At 31.8% G+C, this 19,976-nt stretch overlaps 3 protein-coding genes across 10 annotated transcripts; all 3 read left to right on the forward strand.

Annotated features, from left to right (window-relative positions):
• Positions 1-113: 113 nt before the first annotated feature.
• Positions 114-2,732, forward strand: LOC106756868 (uncharacterized protein At4g15970-like). Its single transcript, XM_014639472.2, has 5 exons — positions 114-625; positions 768-1,043; positions 1,470-1,835; positions 1,989-2,470; positions 2,590-2,732. The coding sequence occupies exons 1-5, from the start codon at positions 518-520 to the stop codon at positions 2,666-2,668; spliced, it is 1,311 nt and encodes a 436-aa protein (XP_014494958.1). The 5' UTR covers positions 114-517; the 3' UTR covers positions 2,669-2,732.
• A 6,955-nt stretch (positions 2,733-9,687) lies between these two features.
• Positions 9,688-13,954, forward strand: LOC106774067 (organic cation/carnitine transporter 1). Of its 4 annotated transcripts, none has more exons than XM_022784028.1 (4): positions 9,688-9,871; positions 9,972-10,179; positions 10,478-10,891; positions 12,385-13,954. In XM_022784028.1, the coding sequence occupies exons 3-4, from the start codon at positions 10,483-10,485 to the stop codon at positions 13,620-13,622; spliced, it is 1,647 nt and encodes a 548-aa protein (XP_022639749.1). In that variant the 5' UTR covers positions 9,688-9,871; positions 9,972-10,179; positions 10,478-10,482; the 3' UTR covers positions 13,623-13,954. The 4 variants fall into 4 exon arrangements, with proteins under 4 accessions (XP_022639749.1, XP_022639747.1, XP_014516420.1 ...); XM_022784026.1 differs by having other exon boundaries at positions 9,972-10,134; XM_014660934.2 differs by having other exon boundaries at positions 10,070-10,134.
• Positions 13,955-15,472: 1,518 nt separating this feature from the next.
• Positions 15,473-19,789, forward strand: LOC106765736 (kinase-interacting family protein). 5 transcript variants are annotated; one of them, XM_022784037.1, is made up of 3 exons: positions 15,473-15,633; positions 16,434-16,676; positions 18,526-19,789. In XM_022784037.1, the coding sequence occupies exons 2-3, from the start codon at positions 16,538-16,540 to the stop codon at positions 19,482-19,484; spliced, it is 1,098 nt and encodes a 365-aa protein (XP_022639758.1). In that variant the 5' UTR covers positions 15,473-15,633; positions 16,434-16,537; the 3' UTR covers positions 19,485-19,789. The 5 variants fall into 5 exon arrangements, with proteins under 5 accessions (XP_022639758.1, XP_014506134.1, XP_022639761.1 ...); XM_014650648.2 differs by having other exon boundaries at positions 16,453-16,676; XM_022784040.1 differs by having other exon boundaries at positions 16,456-16,676.
• The last annotated feature ends 187 nt before the right edge of the window (positions 19,790-19,976 follow it).

Here is a 19,976-nt window from a genome sequence, read left to right on the forward strand (position 1 = left end):
TTCTCGAGACATATATGTTCACACTCCATACGTAATTCATAATATCAATAGAATCAAAATTAGCATTAATTGCTGGAACTAATTACATATTAATCATGAAACCATTAGATAAAGTAATGGATTATAATTATTTGCCAAACATAGAAATCTCATTGAAGTGTTCGTAACAATTTGCTTTGCTGTGAGAACATTCCGTCTAGCCTCCACTTTCTTAGAATTTTCTCTCTTTCTTTTCTTGCAATAAGCTTCAAGATATTTTTTTTTTCTTCTAAAAATCTCATTGCGTAAGAATGTTTCATTTTCTTCAAGCATGGAAATGGAGTCTAACTTTGAAGTAGCATATTGCTATTTTAACCATGAAGGAGTACCATCAGATACTTTGTCATTCTGAAGGTTCAAGTTACTGTCAACCACCACCGTGAAAGAACATCATTAAGGTTCACAAACTCAAACCACCGACCTGCTAAATCCATCAATTATACCTACGAAACCCTAAAAATCAAAGTTGTATATCTAAATGGTCAAGTGTGGTTCAGAATATACTATCGTGGACTTTGAATGGTTCAACGATTGTGTGAAAGAATCCAACTCTAATCGTCAGCATCTCATCTCTAGGCATAACAAGGTAATCAACCATTGCTTTTATCATAATAGATTTTACTTTCATTTTGTATTTATGTTCTAAATTTAAAATTACCCATTTGAATTTCTTTAATCAGAACAAAAACATATAAATTAAAACGACAATAATGTAATGTAACTTTCAGGAAGGTGGTTCCTCGTCGAAGAATGAAGCAAGTCATCTTTCTCACCCCAATTCAGCTCTTGAATCGATGAAGGATATCTCTCCTACCTCCGCCGTAAAGAATGCCGCCGGAGAGAACAATTCATGGAACGCCGGTAGTCACCTTTCAGTAAGATGGGTGATGCAATTTACATTGTTCATTGCTATCTTTGCAGTGTTGTGTATGTTTCTCTTTATATCTTCCATTACCTTTCGGACTCCTACCTTCTCCCGTCACCTCGCTGTTGGCTCAAAAGAGGTCACTCTCTCCCTCTCTTTTCCTTTTTGTTTTCTAAGTTATGTTGTTTTTTGCATTGAAGTTGGAAAATTGGTGCTGAAAAATGAAATGAGCTTTCTTGCGAAGCAATCAAACAGTTGAAAAATCTTGAATTTTGGGTTTTGATGTTTATTTATGTTCTTATGGGTTTATTGAACATTTTTTGAGAAATTTAAGGTCATGGAAGGGACCATTTTGTTACAAAGATGTTCACTTGTTTAGATATATCCCTATTAGCACACATACTATTCACTTCCCACTTGAGTTCTGTCATAATATTTTAGATTTCTTTTCTAACCATTGTGGATTAAACATGTTAATTCGATTTCTTGCACGTGATGTGTTTTATAAATTTCTTCTGTGAAATGTTCACCAAGTGTTTGATGTAGTATTGGCTTAATGAATCAGGTTCATACGGATAGCAGGTTGGAGAGTATTCTTAGAAACGCATCAATGAAGGATAAGACAGTGATAATCACCACTTTGAACGATGCATGGGCAGAGCCAGGTTCCATATTTGACCTCTTTCTAGAGAGTTTTCGCGTAGGGAACCAGACGCAGCAACTTTTAAACCACTTGGTTGTAATAACGTATGACCCAAAGACACATGAGCGTTGCCTTGCCATGCACCATCATTGTTACCTAGTTGATAACAAAGAGGGAAATTTCACCGGTGAAATGTTTTACATGTCTCCAAACTACCTACAATTGATTTGGGGTAGAGCTAAACTCCTTGGTTCTGTCCTTGAGTTGGGATACAACTTTCTGTTCACGGTATATACATTCATTATTCGTACATTTCTTTTGGAAGAAAAAGCTTCTTAAGATCTTCACCATTCTGTCACTCACCCTGCAACAGGGAGTTCATGTTTTGATGACCCTTTTCATTAAAGGGGTTTGTTTAGTTTGGTTGTTTTTGTTTTGCAGGATACTGACATAATGTGGCTCAGAGATCCATTCGGCCTATTTTACGAAGATGCAGATTTCCAAATAGCTTGTGATTTCTTCAATGGAAACTCCAGTGACATCGGCAACTTTCCAAATGGAGGGTTTAAGTATATGAAATCGAATGAGAGAACAATTTGGTTCATAAAGTTCTGGATCAACGCTAGGATTTACTTCCCAGGATTGGGAGAGCAAGCGGTGTTCAACATGATCAAACGGCATCCCTTGATTGATGACATGAAGGTGAAGATCAGATTCCTTAGCACTGATTACTTTGGAGGGTTTTGTGAACCTAGCAAGGACCTCAACCAGGTCTCAACAATGCATGCCAATTGCTGTATTGGCATAGAAAACAAAATCAATGATCTCAAAATTCTGCTTGAAGATTGGAAGAAGTATATGGCATTGTCTGACCATGACAGAGAACACTTGAATCATTCTTGGACTGTACCACAACGTTGCGGGTAATGTCAATTACTTTTCTAATCATTCTTATACATGTTTTTACCACAACATTTGATATTATCAATGAAGAGATGGTTCTCTTTGTCTTTGAATAATTATGCATTTTGGCATCATGCAGACCTCAATTACCAGCAGATCCCTTACCAGCAGATCCCTTGCCAGTAAATCCTGAACCATTGCAAACGGTACCACAATAAACAAAGGTTGTGATTACACTTGTTGCTGACATTTTATAGGTAGAACATCAAATAAGACATAAACAGTCGTTAATACATAGTTTTCTTTTAAATATAAGTCTTACTTACAATTGTGTATTTTATTACATAAATATGTACAAAAATAAATATTATATTTGAATAGGATATGTTGACATTTGAGAGATGTAAAAGATGAAGTTCCTGTATCATTACTAGAAAAGAATTGTAAACTTGTTTATTCTTACAATAACATTATGTGTGTATATATATATTGGGTTTTGAACTTCTGATTATTTTTCTTTCTGACTTTATCAAATTTCTTCTGCATCTCATCATTTCTGATTTTTCTTTTCGGAATATACTAAATCAATTCTGAAAACATTGTTCTTAAAGTAAATTTTAGAATGATGGATGCAGCGAGAAATTTAATAGAGGGCAAAAAGAAACTACCTTTATTATTTGAGTAATGGTAGGATAATATATATTTATATTTATTCAATATACATTATAAAGGTAAAATAATTATAAAAAAGTAAATTTTTATATTTTTTCGTAAGAAAAAAAAAGGTAATGTCGAATGTGAAAATTTTGTATGTAAAAGTATCATTTCTTTTATTCTTGATGTATTTGAGCTAATTCTTTTATGGGCCCGGCCCAATTTCAGTTTATCTTATTTGGATGGTATAATCTAAAGTAAAAAATAATTTTCAGATTGTATAATCTAAAAATTAAAAATAATTCATTTTAACAACTATTTTTTCAAAAAACAAAAAACCTTCGCATTGCATAATAATAATAAAAATTCCTATCGTTTAAAGACCAAATTTAATATTTAGTGATAATAACTCTTTTAAACAATCACATATTAGTTATCTGGTTTTCTTTTCATTTTTATAAAGTATCAACAAACAAAAATTATTTCGATTTGAGTTAATTAGTAATATTAACTTTCATACTTTGATTTATTATTAAAAATTATTATATATATTTTTAATTTCTGATGTAAAATTTGAATTCTTCCTTTTTAAAATTTTAATATATTTTAATACTCAAACTTAAAGAATAGATAAATATAATCTTTTTAATTCAATTATGTTAAATTGAATTCTCAAGCTTTTTTATATATTGTTTTCTGACTTATATTAAAATTAGAACATATTAAACTGTATAAATAATTCAAATATTAGTCTGAAAAGTATAAAATACTTTAAAAAGATATAAAATATATTAAATTTCAAATAAAAATGAATTACAATTTAAACTAAAATAATATGTAATCCATAAAAAAATAATATCACGTATCAACTCAAAATATAAATATATTTATGTATCATAAAACATAAAACATGTATACTAGTGGTCTCATTCCTGGAACAAAAAGAGGTTTAAAATAAAAAGAAGTTGACATGGGAAAGAATATAGCTGAGAAAGCATTGAGAAAAAAAACAGAAGCAGCAGCAGCCACCTTGAACTGCTTATGTTTTAATCATCACCAAACAAAGATACCCAAAAAAGAAAAAAGAAAACCATCATACATGACTCATCCAAGAGATAACCATGAACCAACTACTGCCTTCTCAATTTTCTAACATTATTTGATAATGATTTTTCATTAAAAATATTACTAAAGTTGTATTCATCATACCAACAACACTTCATCAACTTTTAATTTTCGACTACTATTTCTTTGTTCCTTTAACATGTTTCCGAATATTCTTTAAATGATACTTTATATGTAAATTTTTTAAATATTTTGGTTTCGTCATAGAATATTTTCATCTGCTAACACCATTAAAATGATCATTACAAACAAGGGAACACAGATAAATACACAGAAAAAAAAGAAGATAAGCTAATGTACTAAAAAGAACAATCATACATAATTAATATGTTAAGACATTCATATCAAAAAATCATAAAATATGTAATCATTCATTATATACATGACCATCCAGATGTACATGTATTGATATTAGACACTAGTGAGTTATACATTTGTGGAGGTCTTTGCAAAGTCATTATCAATGGGTTTCACCCTATCATACACAAGATTAGTCTGTTATAGAGTGTTAGGTTAACTTCAAATAGAAAATCCATATATCAATACTCATTATTTTAAGCACCACCAATCCTCCTTAGATTAGTATCAATCATTCACATATCATATTATAAACTAACCCTTGTTTTAATATTTACATAATCACACACATTAAACACATTATACGAGGTATATGCAAATTTAGTTAAAATTATGATATTTTAGTTTAGCCACATGATCTTTTCATTCAGCGAGTAGTGTCTCATAACACACTCACCCAAATTCTATATAGCTCACTCAACAAGAATACCACTAGAACTTAGAGATTTAAATTCTCTCAAAGGTCGTTAGCGAGTATATTCTCGCCTAACGACTATTAAGTCAGCGAGCTCTCTAACTTTGGTCTTGTTTGGCAAGATTTTTCTTACCCAATGACTACCAAGTCAGTAGCTATCTAACTTTGACTTCGTCTAGTGAGTTTGCATAATTCTACATAACAGAATTATGCAAATTTATGTTAGTCTAATCCTACAAAATTAGTCTAACACTAACCACAAATGTCTAATCAACCAACTATAATATTATGCACAATTAAATGACTTAATTTACCTCAAATGCAATTTCAATCATACAACATATCAACATATGATCACTAAAGACGATTAAAATCTCCTAACTCAACTCATTAGGTCATAATTAATCAGACATCTCAATTTCTCAAACAAACTTTCATACAAGCCTACAATCAATAATTATAAGTTGTTTATCAGTTAAAATCAATGTAATTAGCTTCCTTTACCTGACAGATGACAAATGGTTATAAAGATCCTACAACTGCTCCAAAAGCACAGAAAATTATATCTGCTCCAACGAATAATATAAAGATCAAGATACACTGTTTGGATCACTGATCAACAGAGAGTCTTATTGAAGACTTTGACCCCATATGCATGCTATAATCATCCACATGCACAAAAAAAAATGCAAAAACTAATGAAAAGAGGAGAAACCAACTTACTCTTGTATAAAAACTAATCAGATAAAGTTGAAGATCTCACCTCAAGAATTATTTTAGTGGTTCCCGATCTTCACACAGATGGGCATGTGGTTAGAAAGCTTAGAGACAGAATAAAGAGCTATAGAAAATTATGTTTTTAGAAAAATAATATAATTCTGAATAATGAAACTTATTTATAAAAATTATATTTATACATTAAATTCTTATTATTAAAATTATTAAATATAACCATTATAAAAATAATACAAGTTTTAAAACATGATTTTTTTTTAAGCTCTTATGGTTCATTTTTCAATATTAAATAAATAAAATCCGTGTGCTTTCCAACTTCAAAATCTCACAAAACCTTTTTCTTTTCTACTAAATACCTTATATATATATATATATAATAACATTATTAAGATATAAATCGACCTGAAATAATTTTGTTATCAGTCATTAATTTTATAAAATCATTATTTAATTAAATTATTGAATGGTGTAATACACCATAAAATGAGTCACAAATCTCTAAAAAAATAATAAACTGAAGGCTACTTAAGGATTAGTCCTTCCATTTCAACTAATGCATTAATTTAATATGTTATCGTATACCTTTGTGCAAGTGACTTTCCAAAAACAATTTTGTTTAAGTAAATTTTAATGTATGATAAAAACAAAGGGGTAGTCGGGACGTTACAATAATTCCTACGTAGAATTTATAAGTGGTTATAGATGTAACTACGTAATTAACTATTAGTTTCACCATGAGTAAGACAAGAAGCACATTTTACAAGTGTTATAATTAAGAGGTTTAAACTTTATTAATAATTAAATATTAGAAGTGTACTTTAAGTCTAACTCAACCTCATCCACTCACTTATATATTATGATAGGTTATAACGTCGAGGTATATACATCTGGGAACAATATGTCTAACAAATATGGTTAGGATAAGTTTTAATGATAGTTCTAATACCATGTTAAAAAATATTTGAATGTGTATTGGAGATTTTCCCAACAGTGGTATCAGAGCCCATGGTTCGGGTCTGGTGACCGGGCTTAGACGAGTACGCCCCTCCATGATCACGTGAGCCAAGCAAGAGACCTTTTGGATTGGTACCAAAAGCAAATCCATGAGGGCTTGGTCCAAAGTGAACACTATCTTACCATGTGTGGAGATCTATGTGTATGTCGAACCTCTCCCAAAACCGATTTCTAAGATGAGATTTATATCTATTTATATACTATGAATTATCTTTATCTCTACTCAATCACAAGAAAATTTTATTTTTGAAAACAAATAATTCATGATTGACCTATCAATAATGTATTAAATAAATTTGGGATCGAACAATTAATATAGAGCATGGCTAGTATTAAAGAAATGGAAGACTTTAGGATTGTTATCTTACTCATATACCACCTCTGACTTTTTTGGGTTAATTAATTGAAAAGATGGAACAATAATGGAATTATTATGGACTTTCATAACACGTCATTTGGCATTATAGTTGGTGTAGGCATTCCACCATTTAATGCATCATTTCATCACTCACTCTTCAACATGTCATTGCACCAATTTCATCATTAGAGTCACAAACAAAAACAAAATATTCTTCATTAATATTTTCTTGAATCCCTTCATCTATAAAATTAACATACTACTAATTATGTTTTGGTGCAATTAGATATATCCACTAATTTTATCTTATTTTATTTATATAAAAATTAACACAAATTAACCTTTCCACTGCGGTTAAAATAGCCTTATATGATGATGGTTTTAGACTCATTTAGATTCAACTACCATTAATGACAATTTTAGAATCATCGTTAAAAGTAGAACAATAACCATGGTTGAATAAAATCAAGATACGATGACGCTTGAACTAAGATTTATCTATAGTTATGTATTTAAAATTTAACCAAAAACTAGTATAAATTTTGATATGAGAACCATTCTTAAAATAAAAAGAGGAACATATAATTATAACCATTAAATTAAAATTAAAAATAATGAAAGACTGTGATAAAAAATAATTCAATCAAAATTAAATCATATGCTTTTTTTCTATGCTATTACACACGTTCAATCTTTGTCATGATAGCAAAACAAAACCACTATATGATTATAATATCCTAGTTATAAATTATTTAATTACCATAAACTTATTTGGTAAAAAGAACTAACTTATAACTTACACATGTTTTTTGCAGTTCCTTTTCCTTTTCAATATCATCATTATACTATTTAAAGATGGTTTTTTTCTTTCATCTACTCTTTCTTTAATAAAGTATATGTTATCATATCTTATTACTTCAACAAAATTTTTACAAATTTCTTTAAAACTTTATTAGAGATACAAAATTAGAATTATCTAAAAATATATTTTTTATAGAATAAATAAAAATTAAAAGATGAATATTTATTTCTTTAAATTCTCAAGTACGCCTTAATAATTTAGAAACAACGACTAAAATCATAATAATGTTTTAAAATTTAAAGTAAAAAATATTTAAGATGTGATTATTTGTTCTATTACAAAAATGTACTTAATATTAGTGTTGTTAAAATAAATTATATGGTTCAATTCGACTCACTTCATAATAGGTTAGTTATTTAATAAGTCAATTTAACTTGATTCACTTGTTAGTAATTTGGAAAAAATCTCAAACCTAATTTGATTCATGGGTTGATGAATTATACGAATTGACACATTGATTCATGTAATTATAGTTTTTTTTAATTAAAAAATACTAATTTAAATATAAATAAATTTTAACCTAATATGATGTTAAGTTTCACAAACAATTCAAAATAAAATAAAATAAAATACAGTCTAAAATTATCATAAACTTCAAATACGAGGCATAAGCAAACATAAAAAATAAAATTAGATTGATTGGTGAATTAATCTGGTTCATCATAGATTCAATCGAATGATTCAAGTTTTTAATGGGTCGAGCTCAAAATTGATTGTATCGAAATTTTAAATTTTTTTCAATCCAATTTGATCTAAATCCATGATAAATCGAATTGATTCACGAGTTTCAACCTATTTTAATAATATTAATTAAAATTATATATATATATATATATATATATATATATATTTGTGCAATTTTATATCGTATATTTTCGCAATAGTATATTATTTAAGCACTTATTCATAGTTTCGTAAAAGTTACATCTAAAAATTTATGTGGAATAAGAAATTAGTGTCCAAAATTCGTGAAAGAGTATATTATTTAACCACCTTATTCATAGTTTCGTGAAAGATATATTTAAAAATTTATGTAGAATGAGAAATTAGTGTCCAAAATTCGTGAAAGAGTATACTATTTAAACCACCTTATTCATAGTTTCGTGAAAGTTATATCTCAAAATTTATGTGGAATGACAAATCAGTGTTAATAATTTTGAGGAGTCTCCAAAAATAGAATATTTTCCTTCATTCGAGTGAGAACAAAAGAGAGTAAAATAAAGGTGCTTTTAGCATTTACGAAAAAAAATACAATTTTTCACCCAATATTTAAAATGCAAAATGAATGAAAATTTGGTTCTAGCTTATCTTTAATTGTTGTCATTATCGTAAGAAAACAATTTCAAAAGAAAATTTTATGCTTTAATTGACGCATGATTTTCAGGATTAAAACTTCACCAAACCCTTTCCTTTTGCATAATTCATGGCTAAGAAGATCAAACTACAAGTAATAAATAATTTAAGAAATGATAATTTAAATGTGTATCAAAATGTGACAATCACGACAGATCAATGATTTGTAAATAACCCCACTTGGAATATTTTACAAAATACCATCTAATGCCGTAAATAATTTATATAAGTTTTTATATAAAGTATCATTATTCACAAGTCAATAAAATTTTAAAAATTAAAAAAAAAAATATATTATCATATTAGCAATAAAAGTGTTTAAATTGAATATAAATGGTGAAAACAATTTGTGTCAAAATCTAAATAACAAGTGCTATGGATAATGAATATCTCTCAAAACAAAGTAACAAACTCACCCCAACAATTTAAATATGCACGCCATATGTTTGTTTCATGGCCAAGATATCAGCCATTTTTTCAGTATCTAAGAACAGCATGTCAATTTTCTAGCTCTGCTCATCCAAACTTCCACTCTTTTCATTCAAAAGGTGTGGCAGATTTTGATTCTCAAACGCCAAAACTTCTCTTCTCAGAACCCTTTCATGCTTATTATATATACATATTATTCAGTGTGCTTTTTTTTCTCAGGATCATATATTGAACTATCACTAACTCTCTTCTTGATTCTTGCACCAACCACCACAAATGTGAATACTATGGGCCCCGGATTCATCCATTACCATTAGCAATAACTCATCAATCTTCCATCACTTTGTTCCACATTATCCCACCAATTAATTCTATATTCTAGGTGCTGTTTTCGTATGATACGTCTGTCATCAAATTTTGGCATATGGTATATTCTAGTTGGTATCCCTCCACTACCACTCACTTTCACCCCAAACACAGTGCATCCACCAAAACTGTTTCACTAGAAACACTCAGCACATATTTTCCAAACCAGTATTTTATTTATTATATACACAAAAAAAAGGGGTGTTTTATGTGTTAGATGTCATGTCACCCCATTATTTTTTAACGAAACCTCTGTATAGAGTAATGTCAGCAACAAAATATGTATATATATACATGTGGATATACTTACATTTGGATCAAGGTAGGAACTGATTGGTTTCCCTTTTCTTTGATTGTAGGAACCATGATGGAAGAGGAGCAAACGCTGGTTAAGGGTGGCACAAATTTGGAGGGAAGTGAGGCCAAACTTGAGCTCACTGTGGATGAGGTGGTGGAGGAATATGTTGGTTCCTTAGGATTTTCTCAGCTGGTGCATGTGCTCTTGGTGTCATTGGCATGGATATTTGATGCTCAGAGTACTTTGGTGACAATCTTCACTGATGCTCAACCACCTTGGAGGTGCAAAAGTGGATTGTGTCGAGGTTACAACAACAGCAGCAGCAACACTGGTTCTGTATGTGAGTTGGTATCAGGGACTTGGGAATGGGTTGGTGGCCATACTAGTTCCACCATAGCAGAGTGGAATCTTGTATGTGATAGAAGGTTTCTGGCTGCTTTGCCTGCTTCAGTCTACTTCCTTGGCTCTCTCATAGGTATACATATTCCTTTTCCTTGTTCTTTTGTTCTCAGAGCAATGATGGTATCATACTGTGTAACACATCAGTTCAAGTTTCTTGAAACAAAAAGGATGAGTTTCATTTCTTTCAACAAGCCTCATTCATATTTTTTTTGAATCTCATTAAACATCAACTGATAAATACACATTGCTTGTTCTTTTGTTTTACAAGGAATGAATAACAAGTAACATGCTCTTTAGTCTAATTAGCTCAAATTTTGTGATGAGTTTCACTTTTTTCACTATCAGTTTTGTAAATATGCTAGTCATGGTGAATTGAATGTTAAGTGGTGTTGTTAGTAATACTATGCTGACAATTTTTCTTTGTTACGTCAACTGAAGAGTGATAATATCATGACACACTTTTACATTCATTTCAAACAAAATATAAGAGTAAAATGGTTCAAAAAGTGTAAAGTTTTGTAGTTTTTCAAGAAAAAAAAGAGTAAAAAATAAATAAAGATAATATCAAATGAATGTAAAAAATTTAGTTGTCTCAAAGAATCATTTCTGATTACTGAACCATGTGCACTCTACCCCACTGACTAGAACGTTTTCTTTTATCAATTTGTCTTGCAGTATTAGTTTGCACAAGGGTTGCTTTCTCCTTTATTAGAGCTCTTTTAATCTGTTACAACTTTAGCCATAATATAGTAAAAGTAAGCAAGTACACGCAACTCTATTAGATAAATAGTTGTAAACCATTTATATATGTGAAACTCTGCAACATCTTTTTAATATGATTATGGCCCATCGAATATTTTTGGACAAATTTAGTGGATGAAAAGTTATGACTGGCTGTCTTTGTAATGGATGTTTTATATAATAACACTCTTCCATAAATCCTAGTCCAAAAAAATGTTGTTCTCCCACTGTTTAACTCGTTAACTTGTTTTCTTATTATCTTACTGTACGATAAAAGAATAATTGAAAATCACGATATTAACTATTATAACTTCTATCACAATTACAGTATATAAAAATTCATATTATCTACCATTCATTATTTTACCTACTTATAAAAAAACTGTCCTGAAAACCCCCATATCAAGGTGTAAAATCATTTTTTATCCCTGCCCAGTGTCATTTTTCTGTAGTTTTCCTACAAAACACGTCATGTAAACATGTTTTCAGTTCATTTCTGTTACCTTTACCTATCTACTACAAAACCAATGGTAAGATTTTTCTGTCTCCCATGATTTGACCTTTTGTCCAGTAAAAAGGCAATGTGAAACCAAGTCTGCATAACCATGTATCATATTCTGGAGAGAAAATTACATAACTAATGAGAAAATATTCCAGGCAAAGATACCATAAAAGATTTTACACTATTAATCATCTAAGAGCATATAAATCTTAAAAGTTGTACTCAGGAAAATCTGTGATTGATTGAAGGTATAATTGTTTAAACTGTAACTAAATTTGCTGATTGTAACACCGATAACAATCATCTACATGCATTTATTGCAGGGTCTGGTGTGTATGGCCACCTATCTGATACATGGTTAGGAAGAAAAAGAACAGTGCAACTTTCCTGCATCTTAACCTCCATCACTGCCTTTGCCACCTCTCTGTCTCCAGACATTTGGACCTATGCCTTCTTCCGGTTCACCAATGGCTTTGCAAGGTCAGGAATTGGCATATGCTGTCTTGTGCTCACCACAGAATCAGTAGGCCGCAAGTGGCGTGGCCAAGTAGGCCAATACGGTTTCTTTTTCTTTACAGTAGGCTTCCTCACACTCCCCCTTGTGGCCTATCCAACCAGAACACATTGGAGGAGCTTGTACAAAGTCTTGTCCCTTCTTCCACTAGCATATGCTGTCCTACTCCTACCTTTAGTCTCAGAATCCCCACGTTGGCTCCTCATAAAAGGGAGAACCAAAGAGGCCCTTCAGGTTTTGGACAGGTTTGCAAGACTCAATGGGAAGCAAAAACTCCCCAGCAACCTCTCTTTAACCGACCCTACTGGATCATCAAATGCTGCACCATGCACCACCAGTGAAGGTGCTGAAATAACTCCAAACAATAGAGAGAAACTTTGGACCACAAAATGGGCAGCCATAAGAATGATCACTGTTATGTTAGCTGGCTTTGGAGTTGGCTTTGTTTACTATGGAGTTCAACTCAATGTAGAAAACTTGAACTTCAACCTTTATGTCTCAGTAGCAATCAATGCAGTGATGGAGATTCCTGCTGTGGTGATTGGAACCTTCCTCCTGGGGTTTACCAACAGACGTTTGCTGTTATCTGTGTCTTCTTACATAGCTGCAGTGTCCTCCATCCTATGCACATTTTTTTCACACAAAGGAGGAACGTCAAAAGTGCAGAACAATCATGGAGGAGGTAGTTGGGGCCAGTTGATCATTGAAGGAATAGGATTCATGGGGGCTTCCACAACATTTGATATTTTGTACATATATTGTGTGGAACTTTTTCCTACCAATGTTAGGAACTTTGCTGTGTCAATGTTGCGGCAGGCCATAATGTTGGGGGCTTCTGTGGCCCCTTTGCTGGTTGTGTTGGGCCGTTTGAGTCCCTCTCTTTCTTTTCTTGTGTTTGGAGGCTTTGCAATTTCTAGTGGAGTTTTGAGCATGTGGCTACCTGAGACAAGAAATGCTCCTCTCTATGAGACTCTGAAACAGCAAGAGGAGGAAGAGAAACACAGTTGGATCTCTCATAATGATGGTGCCCTTGAGCTAGGAAAATAATTCATCAAAAGGGTCTTCTTCATGTTAATTTATATACACTCTTAATCTAAAGTATTTTTGTGCAGGTAGCTATCTGATAAGATTTAACCATTTTATCATCATGTGATGATGATAAGGTAAAGTCTTGTCTGATAATGTATAAAAATACTTTATATTGAAAATGTATATAAGTTAAACTCTTGCAGAAATAGGGTAGTGGGGGAAATCAAAATCACAATGAAACTGCTTGATTATCACAAGAGTAGCATCTTAATCTCATATCAGTAATGTATTTTTGCTTCTTGTACTGTCAAAGATGCAGAATATAAGACCATCCATCTGTTTGTGTAGTATCATGAGATGTGTTTGAATATTGTGATTTGCACACACTTTAACACTTATCACATTTTTTATTATGTCTTCCAATCAATCAATTTTGTTATTTTAAAATATTGGGCAAATTATATAAGTTTGGTCTAATTTCTTGATTCAGTAAGTGACTGATACGATTATTTATACATTCGAACAAACTTAGCAGTAAACGTTAATGGTTAAAGAAAAAGAAAGGAGGTACAAGAGAGAAAGTATTATATATGATGATCTTATTTTGATAATTTTTTTAATAAATTTTTTTGATAAGTGGTATGTTTGAATTTATGTTTAAAAATTTTCTTTTTAATGAGAAAAATTAATTAAGGAAATAGATAAAATAATTTAAAAAATAAATTATTGACAACTAACACATTTGTATTTAAAGATTACTTAAATAATAAAATTTAAGTATAACTCTGAAAATAGTTTAGTAGGCCAGTTTCTTCTCTACTTATATATTATGATTTAACTTAATTTTTAATCATAAGATTAGATACATATTGAAGATATTAAAGGTGAGGATTGAGAGAATTCAATATAGATGATACAAAAAATGTCAAATACTTTATTATGTATATAAAAAGATTTAATGTGTATTCCTTTCATTTCTTTTATTTATTATTTATTATTTAGCATGTTTTCACTCTTTTTCTTTTTTTTTTAATCTTTTATATCTTTTTCACCTTAAAATCAAGGCCTAAGTCATTGTTTAGACAAAATTTATGGGAGAAAAAATAAAACAAAAAAAGTAAATTATTTGAATTAAGAGAGAGAAATGAAAATTTTAGAAGTGATTATGATTGATTTAGAAATAACTTGTGTGTGGATTATAACTTTGTTGGTTATCTAGTATTTCTACTTTAGTTAGAATTATAAATGATGTATCTTTCTTTGTAGAAGAGTTTGTTAGAATTAATAGTATGTTCTGATTGGCAATAAAAACAAATAATAAAAGAAAGAAAATATGTTGTTATAAGAGAATCAAATATATAAACGAAAATCGAATAGAATAACGTTAATTGGATTACGTAATTATATTGTAAACCATATATATGACATTTGATAAACACGAAATTTAGGTGAATCAAACCATACGAAAATATATTTTAACATAAATAATGATAATTAGATAACATTTTTTATAATATTTAAATATCATTTATATATTATTATGTAATTGGTTCAGTGAAACATCAAAACACAGCTAAAAGTTCTTCATAATGCGATCACACTCAACCAAATCCCACTGAAACAGTATTCTTCACCCAAATAACAACTATGTGGAAACAAATACCTAAACATGAAGAAGATCACAGAATCAAGACAAAACCAAATCTCAACAAATCAAATAATTATATGAAAGTCCAAAACTAGCATATCACTTATCATAAATTTTAGAAAATAGAATATTTTTTGGTGAAGATTGTTACAGTGTCACACTGTACTCCAGAATTTTGAGTTAATGCTTTTGACTATTTGTTGTTGCTATTGGACTGCGACACTCGAGATTTTCTCACTCCTCTTCCTTTGGTCCCACTCTTTCTATCAATCGCTTTTCTTTTTTATCATCACTCACATAAACATACATAACTTTCTTTCAAATCAACTTCCTCTGCGCTTCTAGAGCTGCATTTCAACCCTTCATCCTGCACTTCTCACAGTGAGTTTCTTCTTCTGTTCTTCTTCCACTGATTTTGTCTATCAATTCTGCTACAGTTCTTGGATTTGTCTTTACCATTGTTTGTTTTATAATTTTAAAAGTTCATTATTATGTCCTGCTTTTTTTTTTCTGGGATATTAGCAGAGTACTATGTGACTATGAACGTGATTCTTGAGGGGCCATGAGATTGCCGCTTGCTGCATTGTTTAACAATGTATCTGCTCTTTAATGGGTGTGTTTCAGTTTTCAAATTTGGTGACGAATGTTAAAAAGTTTTCGACTTTTTCTCTCCCTCTTCCTCTGTTTTTCTCTGCCATTAAAACAGAATATGAAAAAAAAAACAATAATGTAGTTCATGGTTTTTTTGTTATTCTTCTGTTGTTGGTTCCTGAATCTTTACATATGTGTTCTTTGAGGTCGTCACGTCGGTCACATTATCTTCATTGATTCCCGGTTTAGCTACAGAATTTGAAGACTTATAAAAAATAGGAAATTTCCCTTTTAGAATCTCAGAATTCTCAGGTTTAAAATCCCTCGGGATTTGGGCTATTTGCTATATTCTGAATGTTCAGATTGCACCCTTCCTCATATTTTAAACAATTTGGCTTTGTGCAGTGTGAAGTTTTGCAATACTTTATTAGTAATTAGTTGCTCTGAATTGTCTATGGAGATCTGCGCTTGTTTATGTGTTTGTGTTGTGTTTACCTTCTTAATTTCAATATTCATACCTTCTTAATTTCTGTATGCTTTTTTTGTTTTTCTTTTGTTCTGTGCCTTGTTCATCCTTCTTAAATTCAAAGGACCCTCTATTTCTGGCAGCAGGCCTTTTCCAAAGATTCTGTTGTTGTTTTGATCCAATGTGTTATGATTGCACTGCATAGGGGGGCTTGAAGCAAGGATATTGATGGTGAGGGACCCCAACATGGGCAAGGAAAAGGTGATTTCAAATTTCACATTGCTTCACTCATCATCCACTAAAGGGTCCAAGGACAAGAGCATCCTCAGCAATAACATGCCCTCCTGGCTTCTCACCAACATTTCTGGTATGCATTAATTTTACCCTACTCTACCAACAAAACCAGACTTTCTTTAACCAAGTAAAACTCAACGTTGCAACTCCCATCTCTTTGTTTTTTGTCTGTTTTGTTACCAAGTACCCTTTAACTTAATAATGGAATGTGTATCAATTAATAGTTGTATACTAATATTAATACTAGTGAAGGCGGCTTTTACAACATAATGCTGTAATTTATTTTCAGAATTATGGATATGTGTAAAACTTTAAAAGTTACTGATGTGAGTAATACTTTGATGTAGTACTTCTATTTTTACTTTTTTTAATTATGTTGGAATATCTATATAAGCTTTTTTAATTTAGATTCACTGTAATGTACCACAAATTATTCATATGGGAACTCTCCTATTAAGTTTTAAAAGCAAATTGAATCATTCTGGTGCGAAAAACCCTAATAAATGAAGGAAATAAGAAGAAATCTGAAATAAATGAAATCACATGCATTAGGTGTGGTACAGGTAATGTTGAAACGGTGGAAACCTTTTTCTGGCATTCATCAATGAATGGAAGGAAGAAGAGAGAAATGAAAGAGAAGAATCCCCCATACAGGACATGTCCCTGTCAACTGTCAAATGTCCAACTCCTCATTGGAAACAACAATGCCGTACATAACTATTTTCCTTCTGCAATTTCTTATCATCAGACGCCACTTCCCACGCGCCCTTTTTCACGCGCCTTTAAAAAATTGATTTTTTTCTAGATTTTCGAAAGATTGCAGTTTTAACTAAAGAAATTTCATTTTTCCCTTGTGTTATTTACTGTGTACTAGGTGCATGGATTCTGGGGAGGAAAAACTTATATAAAGTTTATATCTTTTCGTATAGGAGGCTGTTGACAGGTCTATCTATCTTTTTGGTGTGTTTTTGTTTTCAAATTTCCAATTTGATTTGAACTAGACTTGTATACCCATTGTCCCTGTTCTGGCGATTGATCCATTGTCCCTTTCTCATACCCTTTTGTTCTTTTGTTTGGCCTTTGCGGTGCTTTTTGGACACTCATCTTGTGTTTCAAATTTTGAAACTAGAATGGACCTGGTGGTCACACACACAACTCATTGATTTCTGGCCACGTCACTTGCCTTGCTGCAGTGCACATTAGATTTTGGTGGCATTTGTAATGGTGACTTTTCCATTTTGCCTCGTGGCCTGTGCTCATATTCCCCTAAACTTTATTGGCTTTACCCTTAAAAAATTTGAAAGTTGGAGAACGTTAGCTTTTCTGTCAACAGTGCACATGCTCAGGTATAGTACATGATTTTGACCTTTGCATTCAAAACTAGAGGTAGTAGATGTAACTCTAGACCAGACACTAGAGTGGCAATGTGCCATACCCTTGTGGCTAACTCGTGTTGCAAATTCAAATTCTGTTTTCAAATTTAGCCCTGCACTATTTAATTTCCTTGTAACGTTTTATCTTGCGTACCAGAATTATTTATAGGTTTTGTCAGTGTTCCCTTTTATGGTGTCATGGTTTGGTAACATGTCCCTTTCTCAGTGCTCGATTACTCATCAACCAAGTTTGGATAGGGTCTATTTAACCTCCTTTGTGGTACATCCCATTTGTCAATCTTTTTACAAGTTCAAACTTAATGGTTCTGAAGCTATGGACTTGTGTAAACCCGGTAAGGAAAAACATTGTTCTCTGTGCTCTTGTTCTTGTAATTACTGATGCAAAAAAAGCATGCAGTCTTTTTTTAATTGCACTGAAAAGGGTTGTTTGATCTATGTAGCCAGCCTCACCTAGTGAGAAAAGAAAAGGGTCTTTTGTTTTTATTGTTGTGCTAATGGAAATGTGAAACTATTGGTGTTTGATGGCAGAATTAGAGGAGAGGATGAAAGTGTTGACAATGAGTACAACCGAAGAAGAAGAAATTGGTGATACGTTTGCTGAAAGAGCAGAATCCTACTACCAAAAGAGACCCCAGCTACTGTCCCTGTTGCAGGACTTGTATAATGGCTACATAACCTTATCTGATCGTTACATTCAAACACTGGCCAAACACAAGCATCATAGTAGACACTCTTCCCAAGTCTCAGCTGTTGATGAAGGCTTCTCTGACCAGGAAGAAACGAGTGGCGTGAGCCACTTTGATTCAGATATAGAGAGCTCAATCTCCTACCAACACCCTCCACACCTAGTGATGCCTGTTCTTCTCGCTAAGAGCTCCATGCTTGATGTTGATGCCGTTGTTGCCGAGCTTGTGGTCAGGAATGTTGAGTATGACTTGTTGATGCACGAGGTTGGTGTCATGGAGAGGAGGTATTGTGAGTCATCGAGAAAAAGTGAGCTACAAAAGAGTCTTCTTGAGGTGTTGGAATCTGAGAGGATCGTTCTGTTGAATGAGAATGCTAGTTTGAGTTACAGAATCAACACTTTGGTGGAAGAGAACAAAGAGCTGGCATCTGAATCAGTTTTCATCAAGAGAAAGGCGGGTGAGCTGGCAAAGTGTGTGCTGAAGATGAGGGAGGATCATAGGGTGTACATGCTACACAGGAAAATTGAAGATCTTCAAGCACAGATACATGGCTTGGAGAAGAGGAACAAGGAGTACTATGAGAAACTTCTTAGAAGAGATGGTCAAGATGGTAACAAAGGGAAGAGTGGGGAGGGGATAGCTTTGGAGGTTTGTGTTCAGATGGATAAGTTTAGGAGGTTCAAGTGGAAAGATGGTAATTCTTCTAGGAAGAGATTTGATGGGAAGAAATCCCCTAGTTTGTGGAAAAAGCTGAAGAACATGGATTTGTTATTGTGTGGCACTAATCCAACCTGTGCTTGATGAGTGTGATGACTGGTAGTTTTTTTGGAGTCCACAAAAGTTCTATCAAAATTTATATGCATACTTTTTGGTACTTTAAAGGTAGCAGCAGTAGCCTACTAGGTTTACTTATAAGCCATGGTGTACATTCCAACATGAGGCCTTTCAAGATAGAAATGCATGAGGACCCTCTAGCTGAATCCATGACAAACTAATTGTAGATCAGTTAACATCATCTTTGTAAAAGCTAGAGTGTGTCTCTCTACCTTTGCCTCCACTATTTAAGTTCATCAATTCTGCAATATTATGTTATTAGTTAACAAAAAGTCTGAGATCCATCTTACAAGAGCTATATAATAGTTCAAGCACCAAACCAACTTTGATGTCATTTTATCCATCATTTACTTTTTCACTTTTTCACACATTTAATAACTCCAACTTACAAGATGAAGATCACATTACTAGTTTCACTTCAATTAATCAAACTTAAAACATGCATTCCATAACTAGTAA

The sequence above is a fragment of the Vigna radiata genome, chromosome 1 (assembly GCF_000741045.1).
Source record: "Vigna radiata var. radiata cultivar VC1973A chromosome 1, Vradiata_ver6, whole genome shotgun sequence".
NCBI classification, from domain to species: domain Eukaryota; kingdom Viridiplantae; phylum Streptophyta; class Magnoliopsida; order Fabales; family Fabaceae; genus Vigna; species Vigna radiata.